The 22,882-nt window shown below is 37.4% G+C and overlaps 1 protein-coding gene across 1 annotated transcript in view; it reads right to left on the bottom strand.

The window, feature by feature from the left end:
• Positions 1-17,368: 17,368 nt before the first annotated feature.
• Positions 17,369-22,882, bottom strand: part of NHS (NHS actin remodeling regulator) — a 271,101-nt gene continuing 265,587 nt past the window's right edge. The window contains exons 8-9 of the mRNA XM_040336882.1: positions 21,308-21,422; positions 17,369-19,803 (exon numbers count right to left, since the gene is read on the bottom strand). Of these exons, the coding sequence (XP_040192816.1) occupies positions 19,242-19,803; positions 21,308-21,422 (677 nt within the window). The 3' untranslated portion in view covers positions 17,369-19,241. The remainder of the gene's footprint in view (positions 19,804-21,307; positions 21,423-22,882) is intronic.

Raw genomic sequence — 22,882 nt, 5'->3', positions numbered from 1 at the left:
ACTAATATTCAAGCCTATAATGATTCTTTGGATATAGATAGGAGTGCAGCCCTGGATAATATACTATGTGAAATACGTGAAGTCAAATTAATCAAATATGTGCAGATAAATGACCATAAACAGAACAATAACGTAAATCGTACGTGTAAACACAAAAAAGAAAAAACATAAAAAATAGTTCATAAGTGTAGATATCCAGTAAATGATTTCCAGTGTAGAAACATGGATATACATTTTCACCACTTGTGCTGCCTGTAACATTTTAATAAGATTGGAGGCTTACCAAAAAGCCTGCGACCGCCCTTATTCAGGGGGGTCAGACAAGGCTTGGTAGAGTGACAGGATCGCCGATGTGATGTTTAGAAACTCCCTTCACAGGTGACCAGCTGGCATCTATGAATGCACCCTCAAAAGCACACTCCCTGGAGGCGATCTGTGCACATCGATGGACTTTTACTTTCACAGGTGAGATACAGGCATCCGGTGGGTTTCCAAATATTTTAGAGGAGAAGAAAAAAGGGAGAAAAAAAGAACTCCAGTAGTATAGAGGTTACATTGATTTCCCAATGCATAAAACGTTCCTGGCAAGGATTTAAAAAAGCTCAGTTAGTATCAACAAAGACGGTTCGCGCGTGCGCTGTGCGTGTATACGTGACGACCCTACGACCGTTTAGTCACAACTGACGTCATCAGGGGTACATACACACGCCCATGCCTGCACATTATACTTCCATCTGGCAGAGCGGAGGATCGCGGCCATGGGTCACATTAAAACAATACTTAGAGCTTATTGGACAAATACAAATGGTTTTTGCCACCAAACAAGAGCCATACTGATTAATAGAGCCATACTGATCATCATTGACACCCAGAGGGCAGCAGCAATATTGCTCCAGGGTTATGTTAAAAACATCAATAGATAAAAACAGTGCCATCTTGTGGATCGTTACGACACTGCTAAAGAAAAAATATTTATTTAAGACAAATCAAAGCATATATTATTCTTTTAAAAATAATTATTCAAAGTATATTTTAGAGAACTTGAAGGATACGCTCCTCCGCAGTACCAAACAGTTTACCTTGATCCCATTTTATCATCATGAAAAAAATGTATAACAAATTGAATCAATTCATATACAGTTGCAAGACCCTTTTGTGAACCTTTTTGGAATGATATGGATTTCTGCACAAATTGATCATAAAATGTGATCTGATCTTCATCGAAGTCACAACAATAGACAATCACAGTCTGCTTAAACTAATAACACACAAAGAATTAAATGTTACCATGTTTTTATTGAACACATCATAAAAATATTCACAGTGCAGATGGCAAAAGTATGTGAACCCTTGGATTTATTAACTGGTTGAACCTCCTTTGGCAGCAATAACTTCAACCAAACGTTTCCTGTAGTTGCAGATCAGGCGTGCACAATGGTAATTCTTGACCATTCCTCTTTACAGAACTGTTTCAGTTCAGCAATATTCTTGGGATGTCTGGTGTGAATCGCTTTCTTGAGGTCATGCCACAGCATCTCAATCGGGTTGAGGTCAGGACTCTGACTGGGCCACTGCAGAAGGCATATTTTCTTCTGTTTAAGCCATTCTGTTGTTGATTTACTTCTATGCCCCAAACCATGGTGTCCCCACCACCATAATTCACAGTTGGCATGAGGTTTTGATGTTGGTGTGCTGTGCCTCTTTTTCTCCACACACAGCGTTGTGTGTTTCTTCCAAACAACTCACTTTTGGTTTCATTTTGCCAGTACTGCTGTGGAACATCCAGGTGCTCTTGTGCAAACTGTAAACGTGCAGCAATGTTTTTTTTGGACAGCAGTGGCTTCCTCTGTGGTATCCTCCCATGAAATCCATTCTTGTTTAGTGTTTTACTTATCGTAGATTCGCTAACAGGGATGTTAGCATATGCCAGAGACTTTTGTAAGTCTTTAGCTGACACTCTAGGATTCTTCTTCACCTCATTTAGCAGTCTGCGCTGTGCTTTTGCAGTCATCTTTACAGGACAGCCACTCCTAGAGAGAGTAGCAGCAGTGCTGAATTGTCTCCATTTATAAACAATTTGTCTTACCATGGACTGATGAACAGCAAGGCTTTTGGAGATACTTTTATAACCCTTTCCAGCTTTATGCAAGGCAACAATTCTTAATCGTAGGTCTTCTGAGAGCTTTTTTGTGCGAGGCATCATTCACATCAGGCAATGCTTCTTGTGAAACCTCCCTCCAATTAGCTCTTGAAGATGTCATTAGTCTAGGGGTTCACATACTTTTTCCACCTGCACTGTGAATGTTTACATAGTGTGTTCAATAAAAACATGGTAACATTTAATTCTGTGTGTTATTAGTTTAAGCAGACTGTGATTGTCTATTGTTGTGACTTAGATGAAGATCAGATCACATTTTATGACCAATTTGTGCAGAAATCCATATCATTCCAAAAGGGTTCACATACTTTTTCTTGCAACTGTATAAAGGCAATCATATGTGTGACCATACAATCCTATATGAGATGATCACAACTTTTTTAACCAAAAGAAAAAAATACATAATTCTCAATGTTATATTACAAAAGGTGATCATATCAGCATTAAATGAACCAAAAAAATCCTAAGAAGAAGAGGGGGGCGCTAGAGAAAAAAGGCCCTAGATAAATTCTTAGTATAGATGGAAAAGCCATAAAAGGAGGAAGTCACAAATAGAATCATAGTATGAATGGAGGGGATATCAACAGTTATTAATGAAATAGTTGATGTCCCACTCCACGTTCAGGCCATTGGGAACATGAGATCCAAGCTTATAAATCCAATTGGTCTCGGATCTGGAGATACTTCTTCTGCCATTCCCACCACGCCAATGTGGTATGTATTTTTCTAAGGCTATAAAGGTGGTACCTTTGGGATCTCTATTGTGTTTAAGGTCAGAGTGCTTGGAAACATTTTGCTTGTCAAAGCCTTTCCTTATGTCATCCTTAAGTCTTTGATAACAGAGGTGGGGAATAAAGACCGTCAGGCCCTTTTAGGTGATAAACCTCCTCAAGTAGAAAATAGAGAGGACTTTGGGCTAGCTTTTCTCTACACCTACTCTAGCCAGCATTGGGCTATAAGAAGAATAATCAAAGGACATTGGACGGCGATCAAAAATGTTTGGGTCTTTGGACCTCTGTTGTTAGATAATCCCTGTGTACTCTTTAGAGGTGCTTCTAATCTCAGGCACTCTATAGCACCCAATGTCCACCTACACGTCCTACTTTTTTTGGAGACTTAAAAGGTTTCTTTCCTTGTAGGAGGTGCAAAGTCTGTAAAGTGAATGCACTTCATGACAGGAGACTAACTGAATTTACATCGGTGGGCACAGTTGTCACATACCCTATTAAATCTTTTAAGACATGTACTACAGGATGAATTTCTACACTCTTCTGCCTACCCGTGAGCCTGGATGCACCTGAGACCGGACTGCACTGTGATTACAGCACACATGAGTCCATTTTTTATACATGTTTGTAAGTGCATTTCCTTTTTAACCCAATAAATTGTGACCAACATATTGCACTTAGGTGGCGCTTCCTGTTTTGTTCCCCTGACTACTAAGTGTGTTGTATACCTTTTAAGGTGTCCAAGTGGATTAGAGTACGTGGGACGTACCATCCGGATGTTGCACATCAGACTAGGGGAACATATTACAAACATAAGGAAAGGCTTTGACAAGCATAATGTTTCCAAGCACTATGACCTTAAACACAATAGAGATCCCAAAGGCACCACCTTTATAGCCTTAGAAAAATACATACATTGGCGTGGTGGGAATGGCAGAAGAAGTATCTCCAGATCCAAGAAAAATTTGGATTTATAAGCTTGGATCTCATGTTCCCAATGGCTTGAACGTGGAGTGGGTCATCACCTGTTTCATTAATGACAGTTAATGTCCCCTCCAGTCATACTATGATTCTATTTGTGACTTCCTCCTTTTATGGCATTTCTCTCTATACTAAGAATTTTTTTTTTCTCTAGCGCCCACCTATTCTTCTGAGGATTTTTTGGTTCATTTAATGCTGATATGATCACCTTTTGTAATATAACATTGAGAATTATGTCTTTTTTTTCTTTTGGTTAAAAAAGTTGTGATCATCTCATATAGGATTGTATGGTCACACATATGATTGCCTTTATATATGAACTGATTACATTTGTTATACATTTTTTTCATGATGATAAAATGATGTCAAGGTAAACTGTTTGGTAATGCAGAGGAGCGTATCCTTCAAATTCTCTAAAATATACTTTGATTAATTCTTTCAAAAGAATAATATATGCTTTAAATTGTCTTAAATAAATCTTTTTTCTTTAGCAGTGTCGTAATGATCCACAAGATGGCACTGTTTTTATCTATTGATGTTTTTAACATAACCCTGGAGCAATATCACTGCTGCCCTCTGGGTGTCAATGATGATCAGTATGGCTCTATTAATCAGTATGGCTCTTGTTTGGTGGCAAAAACCATTTGTATTTGTCCAATAAGCTCTAAGTATTGTTTTATTGAGTCATCTTTTTCTATTAGGCCCCTTTCACACTGGGGGTGCTATTGCGCTAAAAATAGTGCCTGCAAACCAACCTGAAACAGGGCTTTCACACTGGAACGGTGCGCTAGCAGAACCGCTCCAAAAGTCCTGCTAGCCCCATCTTTGAAGGTGTGTTCACCGCTCCTCCACCGCTTCTTCCCATTGAAAGCAATGGGAAACCGCGGCTATACCCCTGGCAATGCGCCTCTGCGGAGGCGCATTGCCAGCGGTATTAACCCTTTTTTGGCCACTAGGAGGGGAGTGGGTAAAATCGCACCGCTATCGGCCAAATACCGCCACAATAAAAGGAATCAAAGGAACCTCTATACTACTGGAGTTCTTTTTCTCTCCCTTTTTTCTTCTCCTCTAAAATATCTGGAAACCCACCGGATGCCCGTATCTCACCTGTGAAACGGAACGTCCAATCGATCGCACAGGTGCACAGATAGCCTCCAGGGAGTGTGCTTTTGAGGGTACATTCGTAGATGCCAGCTGGTCATCTGTAAAGGGAGTTTCTAAACATCACATCGGCGATCCTGTCACTCTACAAAGCCTTGTCTGACCCCCCTAAATGAGGGCGGTCGCAGGCTTTTTGGTAAGCCGCCAATCTTGAAGTGAAAGATAGGGGGCGCTACAGATAATGAGTGACTATATGAACATAAATGTGAAATAATAAATGTTAATAATAATAAAAGTGTCCAACATTAGCAGAACAGTGGGCAACCCCCAACTTAAGAGGTTAAGTATAAAATCAAATATATATTGTGCACAGAAAGTTCATTGATAAAGTGCTATTGGTAATAGTGCAAAATAAGTCCATTAATAAAGTGCTTAATAAAGTGCTGTAGATAGTAGAACTTGTGCTTGAAGAATAATTCCAATCCTCTAATAGGAGATTCCACCTCCACCAAGCAAGACAATCACCAAAAATGTGCTCAAGGATGGCACCTTACCACAAGATGTTGACCTATTTAATTAAAAAGAGGTCAATAACAGCATATGGCAAAAGCCATGGGTTCAATGCGCGGCTCTTATTCACTCGATTCCACCAGACTCCATACACATGAAGTGAACCAGAAGAAAGAAAAAACCGCCATAGGGTAATATCGTTTTTAATAAAATATATAAAATCAGACAGCGCCAAGTGGCCCCGTACTTTTGTTGGTGCCTTTCCCCGGCACTGAGGCTAATCAGCGTTGTAAATTTTAGTGAAGAGACGGTTCCACGCTGAGGAAGCTTGCTGGATAGCATGCGTTCCACCTCTCGGATCCGGAAGTGCGTTGATTTTGCGTGACTAGGCGCCTCGACATACGTTTCGTGTTACCACGTCGTCAGGATCCGTTCATATAGTCACTCATTATCTGTAGCGCCCCCTATCTTTCACTTCATCCATTATTGTTTCAGTTTACTGCAATTTGGGGTGCAGCTCAGTATTATTATTATTCACATTATTAATTTATTTAGTTGGCTTGAGATTTACCTCCCAAGCCACCAATCTTATCAAAAGGTGATGGGCAGCACAAGTGGTGAAAGTTTATACCCATGATTCTACACTGGAAATCATTTACTGGATATCTACACTTAAACTTTTTTTTTTATGTTTTTTATTTTTGTGTTTACATGCACGATTTACCGTGAATGCAGTAATCATATGTGGACTTATTTTAGCACATGTTCACATTATTGTTGTGTTTATGGTCATTTATCTGCACATATTTGATTAATTTGACTTCATGTATTTCACATAGTATATTATCCAGCGCTGAAATCCTATCTATATCCATACTTTTTTTGCCCCATATCAGGGTTATAGTGCTCAGCCGCAGGATATCCTTCACAGTCTTTGTGGTTTTTATTTGTCACTTTTATCACACACCTAGCGCAAATCTTTTCTTTTATAACTTGTTGCACGTATAATGATTATTTAATATGTGTGCAAAAAGTGCAAAAACTGCCCTGACAGCAAAAGGCCTGCATTATACAGGCTACAGGCATTACTACAGGCACTGGTGTGCGCAGCCTAGTGCATTAGTGCATTAGGGTATGCACCCAAAGCTCAAAGATAAATGCATGTGTAAACAAACATTTTAAAATGCATTAAAACATGGACAGTGTCAGTAGTTCATGGTACAGTGTCAGAAAAGTAGTGGACTTTGTCAGTAGAGCAGTGGATGGTGTCAGTAGGGCAGTGGACAGTGTTAGTCAGTAGAGCAGTGGATGGTGTCAGTAGGGCAGTAGAAGGTGTTAGTCAAGAGAGAGGTGGAAGGGAGCAGTAGGGCAGTGGACGGTGTTAGTCAGTAGAGCTGTGGACGGGGTCAAGTAGAGTAGAGGTTGGTGTCAATAGGGCAGAGGCTGGTGTCAGAAGAGCATTGGATGGTGTTAGTAAAGCAGTGGATGGTGTTAGTCAGTAGAGCAGTGGACAGGGTCAGTAGGGCAGTGGACAGTATCAGTAGAGCAGTGGGTGTCAGTAGAGCAGAGGTTGGTATCAGTAGGGCAGTGGATGTCTCCATCACCTTTGAGACAGAGAAAGGGACTGAGGAAACATTCCCCAGTTTCTTTACCTTAGCCTCAGCTGCACTGCAGATGAATGAACAGGAGACAGAGGCTCCTGTTCATTGATAAACTGAAGCAACGTAAATACAGTTCATAAACACAGTTATAAATGATAACTCACCGGTACCGATCACTCACTCTGTTCTTTCAGAAAAGTCAGGGACTGCTAAATTACATATTTACCAGCCACCTCCCACTCTCCATCCTGAAACAATCCACAAACCCCCCCAGGAGCTGGTGGGAGAGTAGAGCAGCCGGCAGCACTATGGGGAGCCATCACGGAGGAATGCTCGACAGGTGGCAATGAGCTGTCTCCACCAGCACCTTGTGCAGTCGGTTTCCTTTACCTGGGGCCCTGGCACTAGGTGTAGTGCTTTTTCTGCAGGATCCTCCCGAACTGAGAACCAGGCACTGATAGTGTTCCTTTCTCTTAGGAACCAAGCTGTGCAACAGAGTCCATGGCAGAAAAAGGACTATGTAACCACTATTGGGTACAGGTGGAGTAATCTTCTGCACTACGCCCAAACAAGTAAATTAAAGTAGATCACTCCGCCTGCACCTAAGAGTGGTTAAATAGTCCCTTTTCTGCCCCCAGGTTCTTAGCTGAACAATGGGAACTGGGAAGTTTCTTTTTAAATACCTGCAGAGGCGGGGGTGCCCAAAATGTGCATGGGGTGTGCACTCTAGCCCGTGCACACGTCTATGGCTGCATGGGAACATACTTCTGAGCCAAATTCAAGTTTTCATTCAAATATTCACCCACTGTGACGTCATTAAATATAGTCTCCCAGCAATGCATCTTGAACCTAAGACAGTATTTGCATCATCCAATGTGTATTATGTGGTTTGGGGAAAATCCAAATCAACACACTGCTACATTTGTAATTTAATTGCAGTAACGTTTATTTGCAGCTTCTATACACACTTTCTATGTAGTCAAACTTTTTTTCTGACACATTTTATTTGGGTTCACAAAATGAAATTGTCACCATTTTTACTAAAAAATAAATACAAGACTTAAAGTGTTGCACGGCTCTAAAATATACAAAGGCTTAGATTTAATGTAAACTCTGAAAACATTTTACAAAAGAAAAAAAACATTTTGCAACAATTTAAAAAGTTCATATTTACAGATATTACAAAAAAATACAAAATGGATGCAAGTCCATTAACCATTGTCTTTTCCGCCTGCAAGTACTGGTATTAGTACCAAAATAGTAACACTGTAACCTCACTTGATATTCCTTATTTTGTATAGCTTCCTACATCTAGCTGTTGATTGATCTAGATATTGTTTACCTGGCTTAAGGCTCAGGAACAGATTGTAGTACACAGCATTGCTTATTATTTTGGCAATGGAGTAAATCAAAGGAAAAATAAACCTTCATCCAACACCAATAGCCAGAGATCCAATGTCTAATGTAGCAATGCAATCTTTTAACATGGTTTGGCAAGTAATGTTACTACTTTCTTTTCCATTTCAACTCCTTACTTCAATCAATGTTATGGTAATTATTAGAAACAAAAAAAATTGCATAATAAAACAAAACTTGGTTATGTCAGTGCAAACAGAACATAGATTCGGAAGGTTGCTAAACAGAAATTCAGCTTCTAAACCATGCAGTGTTGATATTTTGGACATTGATAACATACGGGTAAAGAATCATTCTAGAGTTTTGAATAATTTCCATTTGAATAATCATTCTAGTATCTGTGTAATCTGTTGGCACATTTGTAAAACAAACACAACCGGAGCCCCCTTTCATCAGTGATGTGCTAGAAATTAATTAATAAAACCGTTCATCCTAAATAATTAAATAAAGCTTGGCACAACAAATATTCCATAGCTCTTTTGGTTGAATAGGTAATAATCATCAACAGTACATGCAGTTAATACATGAAGTTAGTACTTTTCCTGGCTTCTTTAAATAAGGCAAACTCCAAACACTAATTTCACCCATTCCAAACCCATTTTTTATCACTCACCATAGCTGTTTGTATAATATCAACTATGACTATACATGCTTGCTTTTTCTGTGTCTTCAATGCCAAACTCATTCAAAAGCCACTATGAAGAAGAACCATTTTTGACACCCACAGCAACCATATTGATAAGTAGTATTCCTTGAGTTGCTAGGTCATCACCCTCATTTTATTTCTTCTAGTTTTTATGCATCTTTCTAGCCTTCTACGTTTTGTTATCACAAACAATAATTTTCCTGTTGCTATTTTGTTGTGGAAGTTTGAATCAGATTGGCTGCCATGGACAGCAATTATTTGAAATTGTTCATCTCTTTTTACACTTTGCTGAACAACATCTGGAGTTGCCTCTTCAAATGCTGCCTAAAACAAGGCAATCTTAATAATTCTTGCCGTATACTCTAGTTCTAAAATGTGGATACTTTAAAATATTAAAATAGCTGTTCTTTACATGGAATTTTGGCATTCTGTCAGCAATAAACTGTTAACAGTCATTATGTGTGATGATAACAGCTGTCAAGCCATGAGCTTTACATACTACTGTATGCGACTTGGATATGTATATATGAAAAAATAAATGTAAAGTGCTATTGATGCTACAGTAATGCCACTGACATGGTTCTTAGTATAGGCAGCAAAACATGCAAGGACAGTACTGTTGACTGACAAAAGAAAAATCATGATAACATCCTATGTACAATACGCAGTGACCTCTAGCAATGATTCAACTTTCAAACTGCTGCCATAAAACCAGGTAAAAGATGATTTCTGATAGGCTGTTATGAGTTACTACAATTTGCACATTGTATTATGAAATAATACAGATATTACATAATTTACTTTCATTGTTTACATTGATACAGTACTTGTTTTGAAAAGTTTACTTCAGGTTGTCAATGTGCATTACTGTTGTCAAGTTAAAAAATAATAACCATGCACTAATCAGTGCCTGTAGGACATGTAGAGACAAGTAAAAATATCTTGTGAGATACATGTAAAAAGCTGGCTGGTAGGGTTGTCTTTAGATGTAACAGTTCTGTCAGTGTATAGCTAAGGTTGACTGTTTTAACTATGACGGGATTGTGTATTGTTATATTAGATAGCCTAAATGGTGTTTTTTTCAAACACAATTTCACATTATTTTTCATCACATATACAGTAAACATTTTTTGAACTATATTAAAATAATCAGGGACAATGCTCTAGAACTTTGAGAGGCAACCAACCCTAAAAGCCCTGGGCCTCCTGGCTTTTTTGAGAGGACAAGATAATCTAATTTCACTTGTAATTTCTGGAAATAGTTTTGGCCTAGTTTTATTAATAAATAATTAACCAGCAGTTGATTGGCAGTATTTGATAGGCAATAACACTTACTCATAATAATTCAAACTAGCCCTAGGTCTAGTTTTTACTCAATCCCTTGGCAGCACCTCTCTACCAATTATGCTAAACAGTAATACTTAACACTGACATCTGAGAATGATGGAGGGGGCACTACAGTTTTCTGAAATGCTGGTAGTTGACCAGTGCTGGTATAGTAATGACATTTCTAACAACTTGGCTTAAATACATGTTCATTTAAAAAAATATTGTAGATATTCTGTTATTAAATTTCTGCATGATGCATTAATGGTATATTTTTTATTATTTTAGCTTCCTTCAAACTAGATTACAAACTAATATAGATCTTTAACATTGATTTAATCTCAAATGAAGAGTTTAATTCTAAATGAAAATGTTCAAGTTCAAAGTATTATCCAATTATATTTTGATATTATATGTAGAATAAATAATTATATTTCTTTGATAAAACTATGTTTTAATTAACACCATCCTTTGTTATAATGCCCTTACTAATAATTAAATATAGCAATTGTGCTAGTCAGGTCTTGTAAACATTCAGTGTGGTGATAAAGAAAGTTTTAATTCCAATAAATATTTAATTTAGGCATTATGTGAAGGACCTACAAATAATATGAAATTTTATTTTCTGAAATGTCGGTTTGATGTTTTATTTTAGTATTAAGACATTGTAGAGTAGCCAAAATGTAAACATTTTACATTTAAGGACAAGTAAAAAGGTGGTCTTCAGGGACACTATACAGAATTTGGTTGTAGGGGAGACCACTTTAGAACATATTGATTGATTGTTTAAGTAATGTTGAATTTAATCTTCAATTAAGTGCAAAGTACAGCTTCAAGTGATTGTGGCGGTTCTCTATGCCATCTTATATGAGACACAAATGTTAGATTGCAACACAGCACAGTGCATGTATAAAGGCAGTTGTACAAATACCTTAAAAAGTTTTCTAAAAAAGCTATAGCACCCCAAAAAATAGCTAAGTAGTGCTTAGAGCTAAGTAAACTTAGTGGTAAAGTTGGTGGTAAAACTAATAGTGGTATTTTATTTAAAACATATTTTTAAATATGTGTCTGCCAACTGTGGGTCTCGATTCAGAAAAACATTAACATTTTCTAGCAACCAGACTATTTTCGAATGACATCCTGACATTTCTAATTTGTAAAATTGTAAGATTTTTTTCTGTTCCGAATAGTATATCCTGTGTAAGTCCATAGGGTTGGTTTACTAAAGACAAATAAGCTGTTTAATTTGAAAGTTAAATTTCCCTTAGCTAAGTAAATGCCATCTACTGACATCTTTCATCCAATCACAAGCAAAATTACTGAGGGGAAGTCTGAAGCAGCTTTGCATTGCAACTATTTAGCTTCTAGCTTTTTTTTGGTCAAAGATTAACTGGAGCTAGACGCTGATTGGATGCTCCAGTTTTGGTAAATTCCCTCCACTGTTTTTTTTATTACCATGATTGGGTGTTCTTTTCAAAGTAAATTTTCACAACATTCACTAATCTAAGAGTAAAGTACCTTGCAAAGGGAGCAGCCTATTTGATTTCAGTAAATCAACCCTCACGTATGTGTTTCACTTAAATGACAAGCTATTTCATTTTCTGGGACTGAATCAATTTTTGTTGAGTGTGATTGGTCTCCTGTGAATTAAAAAATAGTTGCTATTTATAAAATGTAACTTACAGGCTATATTTTACAGAATTTAACATTCTTTTGTAGAAAGAAAGAGTTTTGTAGAAAGATAAGTATTTAATAACTGTTTTGAGTCATAATTAAATTAGGAACTGAGTGAAAATGAAAATATTCATATGCATAGTAATGAACACACCAACATTGAAATAAGGCAATAATATATTTTTGTAGTGTTGATGCTAAATGACTGTGTTTACATATAAATGATTTCAGTGCTTACTTAAGCAACACTTAATTCACAAACATATTTACACATAATTATATTTTATAGGCTAGATATCTTATGGTCTGTATCTTCAATTAGAAATGCACATGAATAATTGAACCATATGCATCTGATCACTTTTATTCATATACATTCTTCCTTTTTTAATATATGATATAATTATATTATATAATTAATAAAAGACATTTGAAGTCTGAGTGACCAAATGGGTGAATGCACCTTAGGCCCCGTACACACGACTGAGTTTCTCGGCAGAATTCAGCCAGAAACTCGGTTCAGAGCTGAATTCTGCCGAGAAACCCGGCCGTGTGTACACTTTCGGCCGAGGAAGCCGACGAGGACCTCGGCGAGGAAATAGAGAACATGTTCTCTATTTCCTCATTGTTCAATGGGAAATTTCAGCTCGCCGAGGTCCTCGGCGGCTTCACAAGGAACTCGACGGACAAAACAATGTGTTTTGCCCGTCGAGTTCCTCGGTCGTGTGTACGGGGCCTCACAGTTTGAGCTAAGTTTATGAACCAAGCATTTTATTAAGACACACTTTCTTCATGAAAAACTATAGGTGACCAACACACTTAAAATTGTTAGGGATTTACACTTTTTTTTTTTAGTTATGTGAAGAAATAAAATATGCTAAGCAATTACACTTAATGTCTCTCATAACTCCATGATACAGATAAAAGTTAAGGGTTTCAAACTTTTTCTTACCCTAAACATGGACTAAAGCCATATATATTGTTTGTGGTGATGTATAAAGTGTGTTATTTAAAAAATAAATATTGGTCTTATTGGATTATTTTGTTAAAAGGTGATTTATTTACTTAAGCAGTATATAAATACATGCCATACTTTGCCATTATTGATAATTTAGTCTATTGTAATTCACTTGTAATATATTTATCTCATGGATGGGACATGGAAAATCATCCTGTGGTTGGGTAATGGCTTTACTTTTCAGTAGAGCTATTTTTTTACTCTCTTTAATTTGATTTTTTTTCTCTTCACTTTGATATCGCCTATTTCCATTTAGAGCTTTATAAATCAGAGGCCAGTTCAGAAACAAAGGAGCAGCAGTTATTTTGCCGTTTGATAATTCCTCTCACTATCTCTTGCCATATACAGGCTTTTATTTCACACACTCATATTCTCATAAACTCATTGCCAAGCTGGTATTGGGCTATCTTTTTACCTCATCAGTCTACTTTTTGGATCTGACAAAATATAAATATGAGGGTTTACGAAATGTTAAAGAGCTTTTAAACATGTAAAATGGATAGATTTTTCATTACAAATCTAGCTTGCGAATATATTATTGTTCAAGCTTACGTTTAGCTAATTAAAATGGTAGTGTTTTTAAAGTCTATTTATTCCTATAGGCTGTTTTTCTACAAGTTATTTATGAAGACAGCATTACAAAGTACAGACGCATATTAAAATTCCTACTAACGAAAAAGAGCACCAATGCAACTTACTGATGTTTCATCTGTTAAAAGTGACCTTTCCAGAGTCACTTTTCCAGGCTGCCATTTGCAGAGGGGCATTCGTCATGACAGTCTTCATGTTTCCTCTGGAAAGGTTTACTTAAAGTGGAACTAAACCCTCCTATCCTTTAGATGCTAAAGATGGCACCATCTTATCCTCTATTTAGATCTACATTTGCCATGGCACTGCATATGACCAGCTATGATACCAACTATCTGAGAACAGTCCAACTGAGAGCTCACAACAGCACACTGGCTACTGTGACCATTATCATCAGAGGCTAGTTTTGAATGTAGCACACATTGCACATATGCTAGTAGATAGTAATTGAAAACACTGCAGAAAAACAACATTGGAATGTCTGAAAAAGGATTTAATTAAATTTATTAAACATTTCTAACTTCAGCTTTCTTTAGGGAAACGAGTAAATCAGTGGGTTTAGTTCCGCTTTGCAGCATTTCTTGTACAACAATTCCAGATCAGCCACATCTAACCCAGCTAAATGCCATCTTCTCAACTTACTTGGTGTCCTTCTTTGTTCTTCCATACACAACTGTATTGTTGACTCTAATCTGTTTTAACAGTAAGACCTGAAAACTTGCTGACAACTGTGACTTAACTTATAATAAAAAGTGCAAATAACTTTCTTAAAAATCCACTTTCTTCCAAAAACATACGAATATTTAACATCTTTTTCTTTAAAGCCCAACTTGGGGAACATTGTGAAATGCGTCTTTAGGTTTAGGGGGTGGGAAAAGCACTTTAACTTATCTAATCCTCTGCTTCCCTTGCAGGCGATTCCCCTCTATGCGGCAGCAGTGTACTGTTCCTCAGTGTTCTCACATCCAATACAGGGCTATTGGCTCTACATTGGTTTTGGAGACATCATCTGGACCATAGACAACCAGGGTACCGGTAACAGCACATAGGGGCCTACTGGAGCAGAGAATCAGGTAGGTAAAATTGCTCTTCCCAGTCTTTTTTCTGTAGTTCAGCTTTAATCTCCCCAGATCCTTTTGTTAATGACTCTATGTGCTGACCATGAATCTTCTCTGTTCATTCATCATCAAGATCATTTCAACTTTTCATGGTAATTGGGTATACTTCTTCAGTGCATCAAAGATATCCCTAACAGGGACTACAAGAATACAATAGTAAACGTAATAACCAATGTGAAAATCCAATACTGTCATCTGGATTTAAAGAAAGGCAGGCCTAGGTCACCGGGACAGCTATGTGACTGGCGTATAATTTAAGTGTAGCTTAACAATGGTTTTAGGTGTGAAAGGGGGAATTTTACATTTTAAATTACAGCTGTTTTTACCTACTGTAAGTATTCTCATCCAAGTATTTTGATTGCTTTCATTTGCTGCCAGGAATAGTAAAATGCTTTGGCATTTGCATTACTATAACAGCACTTAAAATAGATTAGGTGGTTATTTCATTTTCTTTCATCTTGATTTAACTGTACAACATTGACAACACAATAGTTGTGCTGTAACAATTGCAAAAAACGCATGGGCATTGCAAGATAATAAAGGTATTTCCTAGACCACAGTTTCACATTTACCAATTGTTAAACATACATAGCTAGCTATTTTTAAGCTTGGAGCTATTGTTTCTCTGAATCTTGTGACATATCACTTTGGGGTTATTAAAGTATTCTGAATCTGAATTTACATATAATTTCATATCAAACTTGACAAGGATTGACGCTGCGATCCCTAAACCATTCTTTGTCCATTTTCCAGTTGTGGAAAATACCCATGCCTGCAATAGAAAGATTAAAGGGGTTGTAAAGGAATTATTTCTCTATTTCTTCCCTGTTCTGTTCACTTCCTGCTTGTCTGATTGTAACTCACCACAGTGAAGGGAGGCTTTACTGCGGTGGTCAGTAACGTGCTCACCCTCTCCTGGGAACTACATCTGTGCGGCAGGACGCTCTCTACGTGTTAGAGACTTCAAGGAGGTGTGAATTACTGGGCGTGCCGCAATGCATACTGGGAAATGTAGTTCTTACATGAACGAACGATGCAAACCAGGAAGTGAATGAGAGAACAGAAACTAAAATGCTGGAGGTGATATAAATGAAGGAATTTAATAGGTATTTACTTGTTTTTCAACAGAATCATTACACTATTCTGTCTGTCTACCTTGCAGACATTAATTTTAGCCAAAAAATGTTTTTCCTTTACAACTCCTTTAAACTGACTAATGAAGAATACTAAAGTTGATGATATATTAACTTGTCTGAATCAGACAGACGTCATGCATATTGTATACTGTTGGCCCATAAAGCAAAATCATACAACAAAATAAAAAGTATTTATCAATGCCATCAATAAAAGCTAAAAAGGAAAAGAAAAGTCATCATTTACAGTAAATTGAAATGCCCTGACAAGTAGTCATTTTCATATACATGGTAGCTTTAAATTGTGAAATTATGTAATTTTCTTGTTTTTCATTAACCACTTAAGGACCAGCCCATGTACATATACGTCCACAATATGGCACGTACAGGCACATGGGCGTATGGGTACGTCCTCCCCTATTAGCGGGTGGGGGGTCCGATCGGGACCCCCCCCGCTACATGCGGAGGTCGGGTCCGCTCGGGGAGCGATCCGGGACCACGGCGCGGCTATTTGTTTATAGCCGCTCCGTCGCGATCGCTCCCCGGAGCTGAAGAACGAGGAGAGCCGTGTGTAAACACGGCTTCCCCGTCCTTCACTATGGCGGCGCATCGATCGCGTCATTCCCTTTATAGGGAAGACACGATCGATGACGTCATTCCTACAGCCACACCCCCAAACAGTTGTAAACACATACACAGTGATCCCTAACTCCTACAGCGCCGCCTGTGGTTAACTCCCAAACTGCAACTGTCATTTTCACAATAAAGAATGCAATTTAAATGCATTTTTTGCTGTGAAAATGACAATGGTCCCAAAAATGTGTCAAAATTGTCCGAAGTGTCCGCCATAATGTCGCAGTCACGAAAAAAATTGCTGATCGCCGCCATTAGTAGTAAAAAAATAAAAAAAAATAAAAATGCAATAAAACTATCCCCTATTTTGTAAACACTATAAATTTTGCGCAAACCAATCGATAAACGCTTATTGCGATTTTTTTTACTAAAAATAGGTAGAAGAATACGTATCGGCCTAAACTGAGGAAAAAAAATGTTTTTATATATGTTTTTGGGGGATATTTATTACAGCAAAAAGTAAAAAATATTGCTTTTTTTTCAAAATTGTTGCTCTATTTTTGTTTATAGCGCAAAAACTAAAAACCGCAGATGTGATCAAATACCACCAAAATAAAGCTCTATTTGTGGGGAAAAAAGGACGCCAATTTTGTTTGGGAGCCACGTCGCACGACCGCGCAATTGTCTGTTAAAGCGACGCAGTCCCGAACTGTAAAAACCCCTTGGGTCTTTAGGCTGCATATTGGTCCGGGGCTTAAGTGGTTAATTCCATGCATATTAAGAATGTGTTTGTTTACTTTTTTTTTTTTTTTTTTACATGTGCGTTTCTTTTTTTGTTGTGCTCCTTTGCAGTTTGTCACAGTTCTTTTTAACTATTTAATGGCACTTCCACTAAATGTACTGGAGCATATGCAACAAGGTTTTAATTCAGCCATACAGAAAAGCACCTTTTATTCACTAGTAGGGATAATTGGGTACACATATACAAGAAAAAAAAAGACATGCTACAACTTTATGATGTTTGCTATTTTTAAAATAAACATCTCCCTTCAGTATTCCTAGCAAATATTCACTGCAGACAATCTCAATCCTATAACAAATATTATTTTTCAGAATAGAGGACTGGAAGCTTCAAGTGCTTTCAATCCCATCAACTGGCAATCTCGCTACACTCTTGATTAAGTTAAATAATAAGGAGCCTTTGTAAATATATATTCCCTTCAAATTATTAACACAGTTCAGAACTTGAAAAAAAAAAAAAAAAAAACAGCAGCAACTCTTGCAGGCTTTTTCTGTAAAGCAGTACCAACAGCAAATATTTTAACAACCAATGAGTTGCATATTTACTGTAGTCATAGCAATTAGGAGATCATTTTAACTTGTTGCTACATTTCAATGTTGCTATTTGTGCTGCTTTAATAACTTTGTCTACTTACATAGGCAAAAGGCATCAGGTCATATTCAGAAGACCCTGCATCAAGGTTATTCCCTTAACATATTGTGCATTTTTTCCTCAATATTATAGCTTGATGCCATCTTAACACTTGGGATGACCTCTAGATTGGTTCCCTTTGTGTCATTGCACCTATCGTTTGTTACCCATTATAAAACTGATAATATTGATTGAGAATAACTCATTTTAGTTCAGATTCTTAAGAAGAAAGCACCCTTCCAGATTTCATTGGATTTGCTGTTTAAAATGATGATAAACTTGAAAGGTTCAATAAATGCTACAGTACTTTGAAATTAAGTTCTACATAAAAACACCTTTAAAAATGATTATTTAAAAATGTAAAAAAATGCTTGAGGCTGTTAATTATTATCTTTGCTAATAACGGTCATGTCCAGTATTACCATGATGCAGAACAGGGCAGATGGTATTCACAGAATACAACTAGAATTTAACTTTCATGACTTCATCTTGGATTCCTTTTGTGCTGCAACACGTTATTCATGAGCATTACACATATTTTTCAGGTTTTTTAATGCCTTTTATTTGATTGGCTGCATATCCACTTTTAGTTAATAATCCTATTTACAAATATATCAAAAATAAGTTATTTACAATCTCTTTTCATTATTTTGAAAGCTTACTTATTTTAATTTTTGTACAAAAATACCTATTTCAAGAATTATTTCCTTTTTTTCTCATCTGCTTAGTTCCCAGGGAAGCACTTCAGCAAAGAAATATGTCAGCATTGTTTTGTTTTTTTACAATATGAGTAGTTATTCCATAGCAACATAATTTTCCTATTACTTCCCCATCAATGTGGATTTATTAGATCAACAGTTACTATTTTTAAACAAAAGCTTAGCTTAGGTAATCACAATAAAATGCCATTTTAATAGAATAGTAAATGGTGAATAATTGCACTAATATTTTCTTTAGTCTGTTCTGTTTGTTTTTCATCAGTGCTGTTCTACACCCTTAATGTTTAGAGCACCCTGCAATTGTTTCCTATACAATAAAAGTGTATTCCAAGGCAGGATATTTTTTCCAGGAAATGTTAATTGGAACCAATTCTCTTCTCTGTCCAACTTTACAGCAAATTTGTGAATTTGCAGGGATTTTTTTCCTCCTGTTGGCTTTTATATAAATTATTTTAAATAATGACCAGCAATGTGTCTATAATGTTTTGTGGCAATCCAGAAGTTGCAAAATGTATAGTCCTACGTAGAATTTTGTGATGATCTGTCATCGTGAGGACTGCCATCTGAATTTTCTGTCTCACCTTCAGAGATGGCCTGCATTGGGGCATTGTATAGCCGACACCTGACACTATAACGACTGCTGCTTGCAGCAGGAGGCACACGGGACCTTCCTACTCTTGAAGCAGCAGTTTTTAAAGTAAATCCTTCTGACATGGATCGAGGAGTGGAAGGTGATACTGGGGAAAATGCATCACTGCCAGGTGATGATTGTAAAGGTTCTTCAAAACTAGAATTAGACTCTAGGGGAAAATCACCAAGTGACTTTGGAGTTACTGGGCTCTTCAGAATTTCAGTAGCTGACATACGGTAACTGGTTTCTGATCTGCTGCCCTTTTTAAGGAGCAGTAACTTAAACTCTTCATTTGATGTGTTTGACTTTTTGGCATTTCTGTAGATGAGACTAGCAGTTCTTTGAGAAATTGCTGGCGTTGCTTGCTGGGGCGATCCAGGTAAAACTCTTGTTTTGTTTTTTGCTGCACCCTCTCCAGAATCTTTTCTTCCCAGAACTTTTCGTTTAGATCTGAGGTAAAAATGTTGTAAAATAATGGTTAACATTGTAAGTATACACAGTACCTTGAAAAAGTATTTATAACCCTTGAAATTTTCCACATTTTGTCATGTTACAACCAAAAAAGTAAATGTATTTTATTGGAATTTTATGTGATAGACCAACACAAAGTGGCACATAATTGTGAAGTGGAAGTCCGACGGACTTGTTTCATTGGAAATTTCTGATCGTGCGTGGGCCCCATCGGAGTAAAAAAATAGAACATGTTTCGAATTTTTCCGATGGAAAAAAATCCGATGGGAAAATTCCGATCGTCTGTGTGGAATTCCGTCGGAGAAAAATCCACGCATGCTCAGAATCAAGTCGACGCATGCTCGGAAGCATTGAACTTAATTTTCATAGTGTTTTACATTACTGCATTTAGCCTTAAGCTAGCCATAGACAGGTAGATTTTTTTTTCAGCTTGTGGGCTAAACAAAGAAAAACACCACATCCCTCCATCCACGCAAATGAGGTGGATGGAGAAATCCTGCATCCCCCCCGCCCACCACCAAGGAGACGTTGCATTCTAACCATTCTAACAGTGGCTCCCTGCCAATTCACTGCAGCCACTGATTGAAAAAAAGTTTTCACTGACATTTGATGGGGACTACCTCTATTTAAAAAACCAAAGAGAGGTAAAATAATTAAGAGTAGAGTTCAGTTTTCCAAGCACGGTCGTTTAAAGGGGTTGTAAAGGTAATTTTTTTTCCCCTAAATAGCTTCCTTTAACTTAGTGCAGTCCTCCTTCACTTACCTCATCCTTCGATTTTGCTTTTAAATGTCCTTATTTCTTCTGAGAAATGCTCACTTCCTGTTCTTCTGTCTGTAACTCAACACCATAATGCAAGGCTTTCTTCCTGGTGTGGAGAAAGCCTATTGAGGGGTGAGGGGGCGAGCAGGAGTGTCAGGACGCCCACTAACACACAGCTCCTTTCTCTATCTGCAAAGTAGAGAGTGTCCTGACTTGCCTGTTCCCCCCTTCCCCCCTCAAGAGGCTTTCTCCACACCAGGGAGAAAGTCTCGCATTACGGTGTTGAGTTACAGACAGAAGAACAGGAAGTGAGCATTTCTCAGAAGAAATAAGGACATTTAAAAGCAAAATCGAAGGATGAGGTAAGTGAAGGAGGACTGCACTAAGGTAAAGGAAGCTATTTAGGGAAAAAAAATTCCTTTACAACCTATTTAAGGCAGTTGTGAAAGCAGCTTTTTTGTCTTTAAGGGTTTATTGTTACAAGGTGTCAGCACTGAAAACAGGCAAACTTAAAAGCATTCTGCCACATGTTTGATCAGCATGTAATTGAATTCTTTTCATTCATTATATTTTTTATTTTATTCACCTATATGTGGTTTTGCACTGAAATTTTCCCTCATTAATTTTTAATCTAGGGGTCATGCTAATTAATTAACACTTTTGAAAATACATTTCAAATTTACTGAATAATGCATAGTAAATTAGAGATCAATGGCAATTTACCTGTGTATAATTGCAAAAAGATCTTCGGTAGTACGGGGCCTGTTAGGTGACAAAAAGACATCATCGGAATCCTCACTCATTGGTGATATCAGAGAGTCCTCGCTTACTGAGGAATCTACAGAAAATGAGAAAAGATTGCATACATTAGATATATTTTAAGGATTTGAATGTATTAAGGAATGCAACATTGTCATCGGCTCTTAAATACATGATCTTAAAATCTAGAAATAGTATACTATTTGCTGTAGAATACTGTATACAGTGATGACTTTATAGATTAATACCACTATATACAGTACATTGATTGAGCATTTTATTACTGAATCAGACTTTAAAATTTGTTTGATATATATTGATAAATAAATGATTTCATGGGAAATAAAAAACAAAAGTGCACCTGCACTAATACTAAAAAAGATATTCTAATATTTAAAAATAAATAAAAATAAAATATATCTATATATATCTATAGATACGGTATCTCACAAAAGTGAGTACACCCCTCACATTTTTGTAAATATTTTATGATATGTTTTCATGTGACAAAACCGAAGAAATTACACTTTGCTACAATGTAAAGTAGTGAGTGTACAGCTTGTATAACAGTGTACATTTTCTGCCCCTTTAAAATAACGCAACACACAGCCATTAATGTCTAAACCACTTGCAAGAAAAGTGAGTACACCCCTAAGTTAAAATATCCAAATTGGGCTTAATCAGCCATTTTCCCTCCCCGGTGTCATATGACTCATTAGTGTTACAAGGTCTCAGGTGTGAATGGGAAGCAGGTGGGTTAAATTTGGTGTTATCGCACTTACTCTCTCATACTAGTCACTGGAAGTTCAACATGGCACCTTATGGCAAAGAACTCTCTGAGGATCTGTGAAAAATAATTGTTGCTCTACATAAAGATGGCCTAGGCTATAAGAAGATTGCCAAGACCCTGAAACTGAGCTACAGCACGGTGGCCAAGACCATAAAGTGGTTTAACAGGACAGGTTCCACTCAGAGCAGGCCCCGTCATGGTCGACCAAAGGAGTTGAGTGCATGTACTCAGCGTCATATCCAGAGGTTGTCTTTGTGAAATAGACGTATTAGTGCTGCCAGCATTGCTGCAGAGGTTGAAGGCGTGGTGGATCAGTTTGTCATTGCTCAGACCATACGCTGCCTACACTGAATAAAATTGGTCTGCATGGCTGTTGTCCCTGAAGAAAGCCTCTTCTAAAGACGATGCACAAGAAAACCAGCAGTTTGCTGAAGACAAATGGACTAAGGACATGGATTACTAGAACCATGTCCTGTGGTCTGATGAGATAAACTTATTTGGTTCAGATGGTGTCAAGCGTGTGTGGCGGCAATCAGGTGAGGAGTACAAAGACAAGTGTGTCTTGCATAAAAAACAAGCATGATGGTGGGAGTGTCATGGTCTGGGGCTGCATGAGGGAACCATGAATGCCAATATGTATTGTGCCATACTGAAGCAGAGCATGATCCTCTCCCTTGGGAAACTGGGCCACAGGGCAGTATTCCAACATAACGACCCCAAACACACCTCGAAGACGACCACTGCCTTGC

The sequence above is a fragment of the Rana temporaria genome, chromosome 2 (assembly GCF_905171775.1).
Source record: "Rana temporaria chromosome 2, aRanTem1.1, whole genome shotgun sequence".
Lineage (NCBI taxonomy): Eukaryota > Metazoa > Chordata > Amphibia > Anura > Ranidae > Rana > Rana temporaria.
Note: the sequence above shows the minus strand (reverse complement) of the source record. Positions and strands in the feature narration are given on the sequence as shown.